Source organism: Lacerta agilis, chromosome 13 (assembly GCF_009819535.1).
Source record: "Lacerta agilis isolate rLacAgi1 chromosome 13, rLacAgi1.pri, whole genome shotgun sequence".
Lineage (NCBI taxonomy): Eukaryota > Metazoa > Chordata > Lepidosauria > Squamata > Lacertidae > Lacerta > Lacerta agilis.
In genome coordinates this window covers 9,745,083-9,760,601 of record NC_046324.1, presented here as the reverse complement: position 1 = coordinate 9,760,601, position 15,519 = coordinate 9,745,083, and the positions used below count along the sequence as shown (strand labels likewise).

General features: G+C 39.6%; 1 protein-coding gene across 10 annotated transcripts in view; it reads left to right on the top strand.

Moving 5' to 3' along the window:
* Window positions 1–15,519, top strand: part of MYO9A (myosin IXA) — a 133,285-nt gene that overhangs the window by 53,415 nt on the left and 64,351 nt on the right. For all 10 annotated transcript variants that reach the window (XM_033166766.1, XM_033166767.1, XM_033166764.1 and 7 more), the window contains 4 exons: window positions 450–576; window positions 8,769–8,858; window positions 14,260–14,376; window positions 14,718–14,852. In XM_033166766.1, coding sequence (XP_033022657.1) covers window positions 450–576; window positions 8,769–8,858; window positions 14,260–14,376; window positions 14,718–14,852 — 469 coding nt within the window. The remainder of the gene's footprint in view (window positions 1–449; window positions 577–8,768; window positions 8,859–14,259; window positions 14,377–14,717; window positions 14,853–15,519) is intronic.

Sequence of the window (15,519 nt, the reverse complement as noted above, 5' to 3'; positions counted from 1 at the left end):
ACCACACCACCCTTCATTTCCCCACTCTTCTTCCCCAACCTTATACTGTACTCAACATTAATGTCTCACAACAAATGCAACTTATTTGTAAGAAAGACTGTACAACCTGAAAAAAGAGACAAGGCCTGTACTTTTGTAAACCAAGAAAATCATTTTATGTGTGTGTGTGTGTGTATCTATATCTATAAGTAATCTTAATATAATATCTAACAGATCCTAGTAAACAGGAAAAGCTGTGGTATTGTATTGTTAGGTGTAGTATTGAATATATTTGCCTAATTGCTGATAAATTCAATACATTATATGTGACAATATGCTAGTATATTGAAATATTGCTTAATAAAGTCTGGCATACAAAATCACAGAGCCCAATATGTAGTGAAATGTTGGTAAACTTGCATTTACTGTGAAGAAAAAGAAAGAGAAAATGTGTTGTTTTATGCCCATAGGATTTTTTCCATTTTGTCTGCAATACTACACTTGGGTAACATCTGTTACAAGAAGAAAACCTACCGAGATGATTCCATAGATATCTGTAATCCCGAAGTCCTTCCTATTGTCTCAGAGCTGCTAGAGGTAAGCCATGAAACTTTGACATGATTTACCCAGTTCTTCCCTTTCTTTCACCTTGGGTATTTTTGGAAGTGGGACTGGGGAGAAACTCAGCCTCTTAAAAATATATATTTTTGATAGTGAAACTATTGGTTTTGGTAGTTTGGTTCATTGGTCTTCAACTGGTGGGTCAGGACCCACTGCCAGGTCAAGGTGGGTTGCAATAGCAGCACTATCATCACCACCATCCAGCTATATGAAAAGAGTGTTCCATTGTCATGTTGCTACTGCCGCACTCTGATGACCTCGTCTCTAGCTGATGCAATGGCCTGTAGGCTACGCAAATAAAGTTTGTTGTTGTTGTTGTTGTTGTTGTTGTTGTTGTTGTTGTTGTTGTTATGATGTCTCTAGTTACCAGCTCCTTATCTGAGGGGTGGGGACAAGGGAGGGTTCTGGAGTGGATTTGAGTTTCTAATATGTATATTTTAAACCACACTTCATGGTGGGAGAAAGTAGGTGCTTATAACACTGCTTGCCAAAACTTTGAAGTTGTCATCAGAGGCACCTGTGAATGAATGAATCAAATGAATGTAAAGCTTTCTTTTTTAAAAAAACAAAAAACCACACCATACTTAAAATAAGACAGACAGGTGCAGTTCTCCCATACTTTTATAATAGTTTTTGACTTCGATCACTTGCAGTTTTTACTTCCTACTGACTTAATATGATTTCTCGCAAAATGCTCATCTACAATAAGTTAGGTTTGTAGTAAATTTCATTAGCATCTCTGGAGTGTTTTCTGCAAGCATTACAACTGAAATAGCATTGTGTACTTTGTAAAAGTGCATCAGATATGCATTTCCCCCCATGTTTCTTTTTCAAGCAACTAGAGTAGAATAAAATCAGTGCAGGTCAGGTGGGCCAAAACTCAGAATGAGCTCAGGCTTGCAAGAGAGGTTAAAAATAATAAGAAAGGTTTCTTCAACTATGTTCAAAGCAAGAGGAAGAGCAAGCAAGTAGTAGGTCCTTTGCTTGGAAAAGACAGAGGAATACTCTTGTGGGACAGAGGAGGTGGAACTGCTCAACACCTACTTTGCCTCTGTCTTCAATGAAAAGGAAAGCAGTGCCTGACCTGGTGATAACAGAATAAATGATGCAGGGAAGGAACTGCAGCCCAATACAGGAAAAGAGGTGGTAAGGGAACACATAGCTATTTTAAATGAATTCAGATCTCCAGGGCTTGATGAGCTGCCCCCAAGAAGTTTACAGATGTAAAGGAGTTTACAAATGTAATCTCAGAGCTTCTGTCTGTAATCTTTGAGAATTTTGGGAAATAGGTGAGGTGGAGGCAGACAAATGTTGTCCCCATCTTCAAAAGTCAACTTGACATCAGTACCAGTAATGGTCCTAGAACAGATAATTAAGCAGACAATCTGTGAACTATTAGAAAAGAATGTTGTGATTACTAAGACCCAGCATTGGTTTCTCAAAAACAAGTTTACAGGGCTATGGCATGAATGTAAAAACTGTCCTACATTTTGTCTCACAGGAATTATCTAGCATACATAAATTTGTTGTCTTTGAGCCTTGAGGCTCTATACAGATTTATACATACATTCATCCATTTTTTAAAAAACAAACCAGCCTTCACCGGAATACATTCTAAGGCAGTTTGCAGAAATTAAAATACATAGCATGACTATACATAGCTAATAGCTGTCAATAGTTCTGCCCTCTATGATTTTGTCTTATTTCCTTTTAGAGGTATCTATGCCACTTCCCATTTCTCACATAACACTTTTGTTTCTCCTTGCTGGTAGTTTGTTTTTATTTTGCACACATATATACCATCCTTTAACCAAATTGTTCCCAGGGTAGTTCATGTCAAGATACAAAGCAGTTTTAAGACTGAAAACTTTAAAAGCCTAGGAAAATAAATTGTTTTGGTGCCAGATAAACACTAAGAAATTAGATACCAGGTGAGCCTCTTCAGTTAGGAAGCTTAATAGGCAGGGCACCACTACTCTTTCTGGAGAGCATTGGGCTCTTTGGTTGTACCAAGAAGTTAATGACACTTGACTTCCAGCATGAAGGTCTTCGAAACAAGGGCAGAAGAGATAATTATTCTTAGCTCTTGGCCTGAGATTAGCTCTCCATTTGCTGCAATTCATCTGCTTTGTCTGAAACAGCATTGTCAGTTCTGGAGAAGTAATCTTCAGTCTGTCTTGGCTTCCAACCTGCCTTTTGTATGAGTCTGGTTGCATGATCTCTGCTCTTCTGTCTGAGCTATTTTGACATTTATAGGTATCAGTATTCTTTTATTAGTCTTTAAAGTATAACTGGCCACAGCACTTCATTGCTACTCGACTTGTGGCAGATATCTCAGATCTACAACTGTGCTCATGTCCAGAAACAAATAGGATACTTCATTTTTTCAACAGAATGTAGGAGTGCAGATTTTAAATATTTAAAATTGCTGAGAAAAAAGGAGCTTTAAATAATCAATGTAAGTTATATTTCCTATTTTGAAATTTGTATTCCTTTATAAATCTGACTTTCTGTTGCATTCAGCATCCGAAACCCAGTTTCTCATTCCACCTCCCTTAGAGGCATGATTGGGTGGGGAGAAGAGTAGGGGCCTTTGCAGTCAATGCACCCTGGCTATGGTACAATCTTCCCCATGGTTGTCCAACGTGCTTTTAATACTTCTTTTGTTATTATCTAGCCATGCCTCTAGTCTGTGCTGAGTTTCTTCTCTTGCTGCATTAATTTTTATTGCTGATTTTTATCAGCATTGCTTTTATGCATCCATTGGTTGTATAATTATACTTTTAATTGTGAGCTGTCTTGGGAACCCATAGTTCAAGATGAAAGGCAGAATTTAAATCCTGATCAAGCATGCATAGTAGTTGGTTGCTGTAACAAAACATATTAGTTTGCAACTAAGAATAGTTTTTATTCAACATAATTTATTCAATATAATCCAAAACGTTTTGGTAATGCAGCCTTTTTCACGTGCAAAATTATATCTGCTAAGAAACCCACCAGATTTGTTTGAGCCTCTCTAAACAAGCCAAAGATATCAAACAAGATTGCTTACTTTAAAGCTAAGGATGCTAAGTAAGCATACACTTACGGTACTTGGAATTTAGTCCAGTTCACAAAAAATGGGATTTTCTTCTGACTAACCTGAATAGAATTGGGCTGTAGAGTTCAGGATCATACACAGAAACTGAATGTGTATTGCAGTTCTATGCATGCAGATCCCAATTACAATCCTGGTAGGGTATATATTATGGTTTCTCCTTGATTATTATTATGCATCTGGCTAGTTCTTGGCTCCACTAGGAAGTACAAAATAGCTACAATACCTCACATGCATAATTCTGAAATGCTTAATCTCCAGAAGTCAAACATTCCCCCTCAATGGTATTTTCCCTTACAGAGACCAGGAGAGCTGTATGTATGTTCTACTCAGAGTAAACCTACTAAAATTAATGTCCCTAATTTAGCTGTGTGTGTTAATTTCAATTGATGTCAGGGCTGAAGTCAGATGCAGGTCAGCACAAAGAAGCAGAGGCAGTTGTCAGTGCTTTATTCAAGGAAACTGCATACAGCTCAGGAATACTTCCCAGTAGGTCTTGCCCCTGTGGAGCAGTTGCTGGGACTGAACTCCCTGCCTTCCACCCCTTCTAAGGCTCTTCCTCTCCCAAACGTTTCCCAAGCAGTCTCAAACTGTGTCTGCCCATCTCTGACCTCTGTTCCACTCTCCTCATTACCCTGTGTGTTCTTGGAGACTAGAGGGAGCTTGCCGCAGCAGGAGAGGGAAGACTCTCAGGAACAGCTTCTTGCCCCCCCCCCCTTCTCTGCTTCTGCCTCAAAGTCTAAACTTCTCCATGTTACAGGTTCCTTCTGCTCACTAAACTCCCTTCAGTATCCAGCACCTCCTTCCAAGTTTCTCCCTCTGATCTCTCATCTGTTCCCCACAACCAATCCCTGGGTTCTGGGCCTTCCTCCTCTGGGATTTGCCTTGGAGGTTCCCCAACTGGCACCTTCTCATTGTCCAGCCAGCCCCTGACAATTGACCTATTTTAAGTATGACTGCCATTGGATACAACCTAAAGCCTTTACCTAAGCCTGTTTTACAGGACACCCATGAGCTTTGTCTGCCCTCGTGGTGTCCCTTTATATCCAATTTATGCTTGCAGTGGAAAACCATGGAGAAAGGAGTCATCCCTCTTCAACAGATCTGGGCAGCCCTCTTATGGACAAAGTGGGCTATAGCCCTGCCAAGGTTTTGAACCCCACCCCAACCCGAGGCATGGTCCAATCGTTCTCCTGTCACCCACAATAATATCAATATGTTTCCAGTGACTGCGAGGCTTTAGTCCATCTTCTCTGCTTAGCTAGTCATAAATTTCACTGCTGGTAGATTTCTACCTTGCCTCCAAGGAGAGGAAGCAGTTATTTTAAAACCCAAGTTACTATATTGCCTAGAAATGGCTAAGGAGTATGGGCAGGAATATTGTCCTGCTGTTTTCTCTCTCAGAAGCCATTCCTCAAGGCACTGCATCAAACTGGGAGATGAGCTGCTATGGAGGGTGGTTTGGTCACAGCCCTCTGTACACCATTGTGGCTGTTGTGCACATTATTTCCTTCCAACAGAGGGTCAGTGTGTGCGTGTGTGTGTGTGTGTGAGAGAGAGAGAGGGGGGGTGTATGTGTGCCCCCCCTTTTACATTCTTGACCACAATAAGGCAGATGGCAGGGGAAGAGCTCTACATACACGTTTCTTTGGTTGAGTAAACAAAAAAAAGTAAAAATTGTTCTTTCAGCTCATTCTGCTGCATATCTACTCCACCGCTAATATTTAATGTTGAATACAGCCATGTACTTGAATTTCATTCATACTTCACTGTGTGTGGCATTTCTCAAATAACTGTGGACAAATCAGTTTGTGGTTCTTTCCTAAATTGGCAGGGTGTGGAGAAGGGTGACACATTGCTTCTTTCTACATGGCCACTTTAAGAATTGCAAGCCTTTCATATACTGTGAGAAAACACAACATATGAATACTTCAGATAAGTGTTGAGTGCCGTTATTTGGGCTGGCAAAGGTTTAAAGTGCTTTAATTTGGAAAGCCGAGATTGCAATGGGTACATCTGTCAAATTGTTGTTTAAAAATAACCGAGTCTTGTTCAGCAAAGCTGCCAGACTGGTTTAATTTATTCCTTGCAATAGCAAATGTTGGCAGTCATGCGCCTCTTATACAGACCTGAGATTTCATCCACATGTCATCACATTGAGTCTTGGTTTCTCTGTTTCATCTATTCTCTAAAACAGAATATATAAGCAACTGGAATGTTATTTACTAGTAAAATATTTCACACATCTGACAGGGAGAACTATGTTGTGAAGAAATCTCACAATTTGAGTGCTCAGAGTGTTTACTTTTCAGGCATGTTGGAAAGTTGTCTTAGCGCTTATGAGTTGCAGAAAGCTTTGGCATTAGTTCAGTTCTGCGTGGAGATTAAAAGAGGGGGACCACTTTACCTTTGTTCACTGTCCCTCTCCCTAGGTACTAGTACAGTACTGGAAAGGCTTGGGGACGATCTAGTGCTCTCACCCTCCGTTCCCTTCGTTATCACAATGTGCTTGTGCATTTTCCAGGTTTGGTTGGAACAAAATTCTAGACAAGTTCAAATAAGAACGTAAGGCAGTGGCTTGTTCAGTCTATCTGTCCATTTAGCCTGGTATTGCCACCTCTAGTTCGCAGAAGTTTTACATAGTGTCAGGCAGAGGTCTTTTCCTAATTTGCTACCCGATCCTTTGAACTGGAGATGCCAATGATTGAACCTGGGTCTTCTGCTTGCACAGCATGTGTTCTACCACCAGTCTATGATCCCTCTCCATTTATGAGCTATGCATGAACTGGCTTTGGTTACAAAGATAGAATAACTGATAGCACTGTATAGGATTATTTATCAAGAATATTTTCCCCAAAGGGCAATATCCATATAGTACATTCTGAATCTCGTTGTGCAGGCTAGAACCATTCTTGCTGTGAAATGTGCAATCATTTAAAGTACTGTGTGTTCATATTGGCCTTTTTGTAAGGAAATCCAAGGTCAAAGGTTCAAAATATCTTCTAGCTGGAGCCAGTTTTTGTTTTGAAGTTGGAACTGACTAGGGATCATGAAACGGAGGCCAACTATTCTGAGACTGTATTTTTCATTTTATTTTACTAGCCTGAAAGTGTTATGAAGGCAAGGTTTATAAATGGTGTCTTTTACAGATACTGTGTTAGAGGAATGTGAACTTGTGTCCAAGTGGAATGAAATGCTTTTAGTGAATCATAACACACACGGGAGTTTAACCTCTCCAAGTAATACAACCCCGCGTAACAATTTCTGCTTCAGACATTTAGTATGCATTCCTTTTGTGTGTCAATAGCTTTTATAGTGTTAGGGTTACTTCTGTGCTTAGAGCTGTCACTTTGCCTTGCTTATGGCACTGTCATTTTCTGCATCTGCCTCAGATTGGCTCGCTTTTTTGCTTCACATCAGGAGGTCTGGATGTAATCATTAGGCAGAATTTTACATAGGAGTCACTATGGAAAGCCATGAGCTCCATGTGGAACACTGAACCCTCTGTATCGAAAGCATATCTCCTTTGTTTCGTTCTCTGGAGTCGATTGAGACAAGGCACTTCTAAAGTCATGGAGCTTATTACTTCATTTTACAGGAAGGTAGTGGACTGTGTTCCCTGTTCTGCAGAACTTCCAGATACTTGTAGCATGTAGAGCACACTGTAAGCAGAATAGCCTTGTATGAAAGTGGTGTGTGTGTGTGTGTGCGTAGGCAGAAGAAGGCAACTTTTGCATCAAGAATATTGGACCTCATGCCCTTTAAACTGACACTTTGCAGTAGTTTATGATATTGTTTCTCACCAAAACTTTCATTGAACGAAAGGTAATCTAAATCCAGCCCTTCCTAACTAGGTGCCCTATACATCTGTTGGACTCCAAATCCCAACATCTGCATGGGCAGTGTTCTGGGATGATGGCATCTGTAGTCACAACAACATAAGAAGGGGGCTAGGTTGGGAGAGGCTGGCCTGGTCAAACATTGTTTCCAACAGTGGCCAGCCAGTTTGAAAGCAAGGCATGAAGTTGATGGCCATTCCTTGTTGTTCATTGGCAACTTCTTTTAAGCAGAGGCTCTCCATAGGATGGTTCCATTGAGATCTATAGTAGCTGTTTTCTATAGTCTTTATCTATGCTTTAACAACAACAACAACAACATGTGAGTTGGTGGCTGTCACCACAACTTGTAATGAAGTCTATAGTTATGTATTGTGCACAGTGTTTTTTTCTGGGGGGATGCATACCCCTAAACATTTTGTGAATCTAAGTTTGGCCTTATTGAGAGACAGTATTTCAATTTGAATATGAATAGGAAAATGAGAGTACCCCTGAACATTTTTTATTAGAAAAAAGCACTGATTGTGAAATATGTACTTTCTCCTGTCTGCTTTGAACCTATTGCAAAACTGCCTTTTTAGGTGAATCAATTATTTGGGGGGTCAGAGTGGGCTCACGCAGATGAGTTTTAGATGAGATATAAGTTAAAATCAATGTTTACCTATTTTGCAAAACAATAGTGATCTACATTATGCCTCATAGGGTATTGTGAGAATGAATAGGACTATAAAGTAGTTTGCATATTAAATACTGTATAAATGATTAATAAATACTAGGAGAATAGGTGTATATAAAACTTCTCCACTGGAAAAGGAAGTCCTTTATAACTACCTTAAGGAAAATCCTATATTCAAAAGAAAGATTTCAGACTGCCTGAATCTGTAGTCCCTGGCCAAATGCAGGTCCTGTTTCATGAGTAGCATGGACTGCCCTTTGCTATGAAGTAGGAACCTTTCATGGGCCTAGGGTAATGGACGTATTTGATCACACTAGAGAGCTGTGTGGTTTTGTGTAGCTTTAGCAACTGAAAGTAAGCTTTCAGATACTAGTGCAAAAGAGAATAATAGAGAAATTAGGAAACATGATGTAATACAGTATAGAGTTTATTTGTGTGTTAATGTCAGGCTTATAATTTGAATAACACTGGTACTTGAGGCGCACAGTCTAGTTCTGCTCCAAGTGTTAACCTTTATATGTTTGTAAAATTAAGATTAATGGTGGATTTCCCCCCTTAGGTGAAAGAAGAAATGTTATTTGAAGCACTAGTTACAAGGAAGACAGTGACTGTGGGGGAGAAGCTTGTATTACCATACAAACTGGCAGAGGTATGTATAGCAGATGTCTTAAATTTGGGAAATTACATGAGATAGCCTAGGAAAATATATCTGCACAGTTTAGGTTCCTGGAAAATGTGGGGGTGAGGCATAGGTGGCAAGGCTTACAAATGTGTAAGCAAAGATAAGACCATCTTACAACTGAATCAAGAATGAATTCTAAATTCAAATCATACTGGGGATGAAAACAAACATGGAATATATCTACAGACTTCACTGTTGGCAACTGTGTGTATTTTATTTACCGTCACTACTGTTTAGCTGTTTGACTCCTCCTGCTATATTTTTCTAAACTTATTTCATCTTTTACCACAGTGTGTCTCCTTTAGCAAAACGTTCCAGTTATCTCTCTAGTCTGGGAAGTGTGCATTACTAACTTTCTATTTCAGTTCTTTATCCTCAGCTATCAAACTGAGAATAATTTTATAATCATTTTAGGCATGTAAAAAGTGGACAAAGAAGCAACTTTTGAAATGTAGAGATCTTGATAATCTGTCTTTAAAATTATGACTGTTTTTCTGTCCTGAAGTGTAACCCTTGAATGTGTCTTAGTAATTCTGATCCCTGAAGGAAAATATATGGACCTACATTGTTTAGAATTCCAGTGATCTGAGGAATTCTGACAACACCTCAAATCCCTACGTAAACTTCAAATAGGACCAGATGCTATTTGGACAGTTCCAATTTCCTATACATGTCATTGTGTTCAGCTGTATATTACTAAGAATAGGATATAATATGGCAATATTGATCACCTTATCAGGTATAATTTGGAATTAATAATGTGACTGACATTTAAACACCCCTATGCGACCTGCAACTAAACTGGTTGGTTCAGGTGTGTCAGACTACCTACTGAAACATTAATAAACTGAATTGTTAGTAACTTGGAAAAGCTTCAGTCACAGCTGAACTGGAAGTAAACATCCAAGGATATGGCCTGAGTCCCCTTGTTGCATTAGTGCCTGCTGCTTGTTGTTAGTGTTTGCAGTGATGATAAATGTTTTGTTACAGATATTGTCATGTTCCCAATTTGCATTTTCAAATGGCTTGCATTTTTTGCAAGTACCGCAGCTGTCAAAGTGAGCCATGAATCCAAATCTTCATCTGTCAGCAGAATGCTGTCCCAGCTAGCGTCCTTTTAAAAGATACTGTATTCCCAGACAAGCCTCCAGGGAGAAGTGGTATTTTACATTATCTTTCCAAAGTAATAAGGAATACCTGTGTTGAACTCCAATTGCGACTTCACACAAAACATTGCTTTGGAAGTTGCAAAATATTACAAAGTATTGTCCTAGTTGCATGTTTCCTCCATGATCTCCCGTAGCACTCATTTTTGGAAAACCAAGATGACAAACAAATAAGACTCTTAGTACAGTTATTTACTTTCCCCCTAGTGAATAATGTGAGAATATGTTTAGAAGATTAGCTGGACCATTGCCAAAAATGGTGGACCTCTGTTCTGAAGATCCTATTGTTGTAAAAGGCATTTTGATAACAATGCTGCTCTTTGAATTGGGATTTGAGGGGGAGAACTGAATCAGCAGAATGTGAAGTACATACTCTGTCCTCTCAGACTGAGGGTGTCCCTCCTGTATGCATAAGCAAGTGGTTTTGCAAGAAGCTATATTCAAAAACAAGACTCTATTAAGAAATATTTGTGGCTGGGAAATGGTCTTGAATATATCATCTGAGTGTGCAGTTGATGATACACATGTATTTGGCTTTGGCCATTATATTAGTAGCATATGTAAGATATGACATCAGTAAAGTTAAACGGAAGAAGAGAAATTGAGAGGAGGGAGCAAATATGGCAAGCATCTATTTCTTGTTTGAAAAAAAAAACAATTATGGTGTATGTTAAGGGCTCATCTCTAGTTAAATCACACAATTGGGATTAAAGCTGATTTGTTTCCTGTTACTTTTCTTTAAAAATACTTTTTATGGAATGCACGGAATACACCTTTCTCTGCTTTAGCTTACAGAAGTGCAAAGAGAGCATCTTGCTCTAATAACTGGCAGAACAGAAGCATGGTGGAACTATTCTCCAAACTTCTTTTAAAATATCCCCATTTCTATCTTGTTCTCTGTTAACATAATCATGTGACTTTAGATGTGACGTCTGATAGAGAACAGGTTATTCTGCATCCAGGGTTTCCGACAAACATCCCTGGAGAAATTCAGGCAATTGTTAAGAACGTTTGTAAATTACCCCCGACACATATGACCCTCCCTTGTTTTAATGTGTCTATCTCAGGGACTCTTGCCAAGTGGAGGAGGCAAGGGAGAGGCAAAGGAGAAGGGAGGTGGATCTGTCGCAAAGGATGGCAGTAAAGTCATATTGTTGCAAGGCTGACTGAAATTTTATAGTGGTCATGTTTCACTGTAGATCCTGCTATGGTTTGCTGCCGTTCCCAGAGGCCACTTTACCAACCACAATGTAGTTTATTCATTTGGCCACATCCTAATGGTGCCACACAATCACATAATTGGGATTTTCGCATGGTGCACATGTACTTGGGGAGAGGGCTTTTGCCCATGGACCATAAACTGAGCATCCTATCATATGCTTTAGCTTGTTTGTTGCTGTTGGAGAACTTGGAACTTTTTTGAGTGTCTGGTACTTGTCAGAACTTGGACACTTTTAGCAATTGCACAGTCTCTATTGAACTGGAAGAGACTTATTTCCATTCAAAGAAGTGGTGGATGGGGGTGGGGAAGAAGTAAGGAAGAAAATGGTAAATGGTGCGTCTTTTACTTTCCTTCCTTTTAATCAAGGTTAAACTTTGCTGATACAATCTGCCTTCCTTGTGCAAAGTTTATTTTACTGGGGGGGGGCTCTGTTTTTTAAAAAGATAATTACTGGCAGTTGAAGTTGCGTTCCTTTGTGAGTTTTGACATTAATACTATCAATAGGAGGACTTGGTTTTTTTTTGTTTAATTAGCACTATGGTTTACAGCCTGTTGTCTTTGTAAACTATAGTGCTAACTATGCTTAAAATTCTACAAGGCAGGCTTAAGCAGTATGTGGTTGGAGAACTCCCAGAAGTGCAAGCTGGATTTTGAAGGGGCAGAGGAACCAGAGACCAAATTGCGAACATGCGCTGGATTATGGAGAAAGCTAGAGAGTTCCAGAAAAACATCTACTTCTGCTTCATTGACTACGCGAAAGCATTTGACTGTGTCGACCACATCAAACTATGGCAAGTTCTTAAAGAAATGGGAGTGCCGGATCACCTCATTTGTCTCCTGAGAAATCTCTATGTGGGACAAGAAGCTACAGTTAGAACTGGATATGGAACAACTGATTGGTTCAAAATTGGGAAAGGAGTACGACAAGGCTGTATTGTCTCCCTGCTTATTTAACTTATATGCAGAATTCATCATGCAAAAGGCTGGACTGGATGAATCCCAAGCCAGAATTAAGATTGCCGGAAGAAATATCAACAACCTCAGATATGCTGATGACACAACCTTGATGGCAGAAAGTGAGGCGGAATTAAGGAACCTTTTAATGAGGGTGAAAGAGGAGAGCGCAAAATATGGTCTGAAGCTCAACATCAAAAAAACTAAGATCATGGCCACTGGTCCCATCACCTCCTGGCAAATAGAAGGGGAAGAAATGGAGGCAGTGAGAGATTTTACTTTCTTGGGCTCTATGATCACTGCAGATGGTGACAGCAGTCACGAATTTAAAAGACGCCTGCTTCTTGGGAGGAAAGCAATGACTAACCTAGACAGCATCTTAAAAAGCAGAGACATCACCTTTCCGACAAATGTCCGTATAGTTAAAGGTATGGTTTTCCCAGTAGTAATGTATGGAAGTGAGAGCTGGACCATAAAGAAGGCTGATCGCCGAAGAATTGATGCTTTTGAATTGTGCTGGAGGAGACTCTTGAGAGTGCCATGGACTGCAAAAAGATCAAACTTATCCATCCTTAAAGAAATCAGCCCTGCGTGCTCACTGGAAGGACAGATAATGAAGTTGAGGCTCCAGTACTTTGGCCGCCTCATGAGAAGAGAAGACTCCCTAGAAAAGACCCTGATGTTGGGAAAGATGGAGGGCACAAGGAGAAGGGGACAACAGAGGATGAGATGGTTGGACAGTGTTCTCGAGGCGACTAGCATGGGTTTGGCCAGACTGCGGGAGGGAGTGAAAGATAGGTGTGCCTGGCGTGCTCTGGTCCATGGGGTCATGACGAGTCGGAAACGACTGAACAACAACAAATAGTTTACAGCTACTCCATGCAATTCCCATACTTGGCAATGGATAAATAAAGTGATCCACATAGACTAAGAATGAAATGAAAAGTGATGCCCCTCCCTGAGAATCATAAAATATGTGAACAAGAGAACTTTTGCAGGCCACAGTAATCTATTAGATCTCCTAATATGAAACCTTGGCTCATTTTCCTTTCAGAAAATGTTTTACTTTTGGGAGCAGAAGTTTTGTGGAAGCAGTCTTGTACTGTATGGCAGTATTTTGTCCTTTTTCCTTTAAAATTGTGCAGAAGGTTTTGAATCAAACTACATGGCAGAACAATAAGCACACTAAAGGATTTATTTCCTCCCAATATATTTTAGTAAACTCAGCAGGTGTCAAAGTAATCTTTGCTTTAACCCTAGAGAATGTAATTATTGTATTAGAAGTAAAGATGTTAATCCATCCTGTTAGAGTGTTCATGGGATAAAACGGGGGTATGCGTACAGACGTTACTACTTCCCCAGGATTATTCTCGCCAAGAAAAATCAGGAATGGTGTTCGGGCTAATGGGCGGAAAATAACTAGAGAATGTAGTTTTGCTAGTAGTGAAGAGAGCTTTGGGGTATATGTGAGAAGAAGAGTTTGGATTTGATATCCCGCTTTATCACTACCCGAAGGAGTCTCAAAGCGGCTAACATTCTCCTTTCCCTTCCTCCCCCACAACAAGCACTCTGTGAAGTGAGTGGGGCTGAGAGAAGTGTGACTAGCCCAAGGTCACCCAGCAGCTGCATGTGGAGGAGTGGAGACACGAACCCGGTTCCCCAGATAACGAGTCTACCGCTCTTAACCACTACACCACACTGGCTCTCAAATGAGACAAAGGTCTTCATCCAGTCTCATCCTGGATAGAAATCCTGCTTGCAAATAAGAAATGGCATAGAGCCAGTATAGTGCAGTGGTTAGTGTCAGTCAAGACAGGGGAGACCTGGATTCAAATCACTTCACTGGATGACATTGGGATAGCACACATGCTCAGTCTAACCTACCTTATAGGGTGATTGTGAGGGTTGAATTGGAGGAATGGAGAATGTATGCCTAACTCTTGAACTCCTTAAAGAAAGGTGTAAATGTTCTCAGAAAATAATGTGAGTGACTAGAAATAATGTACTCATTCTCTTTTATTTTTAGGCTGTTACAGTGCGGAATTCCATGGCTAAATCGTTGTACAGTGCTCTGTTTGATTGGATAGTTTTTAGAATTAACCATGCACTTTTGAATACCAAGGACTTTGAGGAGAGCACCAAGGTAACACCTAGGCTTGGTTTAAATGTCAGCTTAGATTCTATCCATCCTTCATATTGCAGTTATATAGGTTTTATTTGTGTTGTCATGCTCAGACATTGCACATAGCCATTTTGGTAGAAGAATGCTGGATTTTAGCAGTAGTTTGAGCTTGAGGACGAATCTTTGGACTTTTGTGACCAAATAGAAGCATTGCCTTAAGACTTGTATACAAAGTATATTTTTATTTAAGATCTGAACCAAGTCCGAAATGATTGCAAGTGCTTTAATATGTGTGTTCTTGTGCAACCTATGAAATTCATGTATTAAGGGTAATATTTCTAAAACTTCACTTTATGTTGCAGACTTTGTCCATTGGAGTACTTGATATTTTTGGGTTTGAAGATTATGAAAGTAACAGTTTTGAACAGTTTTGCATTAATTTTGCAAATGAACGTTTACAACACTATTTTAACCGACACATCTTTAAATTGGAGCAAGTAAGTCTTTAAAACTACATAGTTGCGCTTTTTTTTTTACTAATATCAAAGTTTCATTTATTTTATTAATATTTTACTAATATTGAATATTGAATATATTACTTTCACCTGAAAGTAATTTCACTACATGATATCTATTTGCAGGTGGTAGTTCTAGTGTTACTATTTTTTCATAAAACCATCATATCTTGTAAAAAAGAAAGTATTTTGTTGGAAGTGCCTAATCAAACTGCATGCATGTGTTCTCACCTCTCGGTTGATACAAAGATCATAGCAGCCCTCAGAGAGCCTTAATTTTTCTCTCTTCAGTAGAATGTTGGCCTGCCATCTCAGCTTAGGCGACATCTTATGCAGTGTCTGGCTAACTGTGCAGGTGAACACAGGACTTGAAATTCTAGTTTGTGGGCAGTTGGAAACATTTGCTTTACAAAAGCAAGGCTTTCTGCAAACATTCATGGATATTTTGCTATTGAAACTTTGTTCAGAGGCCAAGTTGCCAGAATTTGGGGGAATCTAAGGTGGCAACTCGAAGCAGGTCATAAGTGTCCAGGGGTCAGGGCTACTGCAGACTACAATGTATTTGATGCTGGAAGGAGTATAATCAGAGATGAAACTCTGAAAACCTTCTAGAGGAAATCAGACTCTATTGTTCTCTAAAAGACAGGTT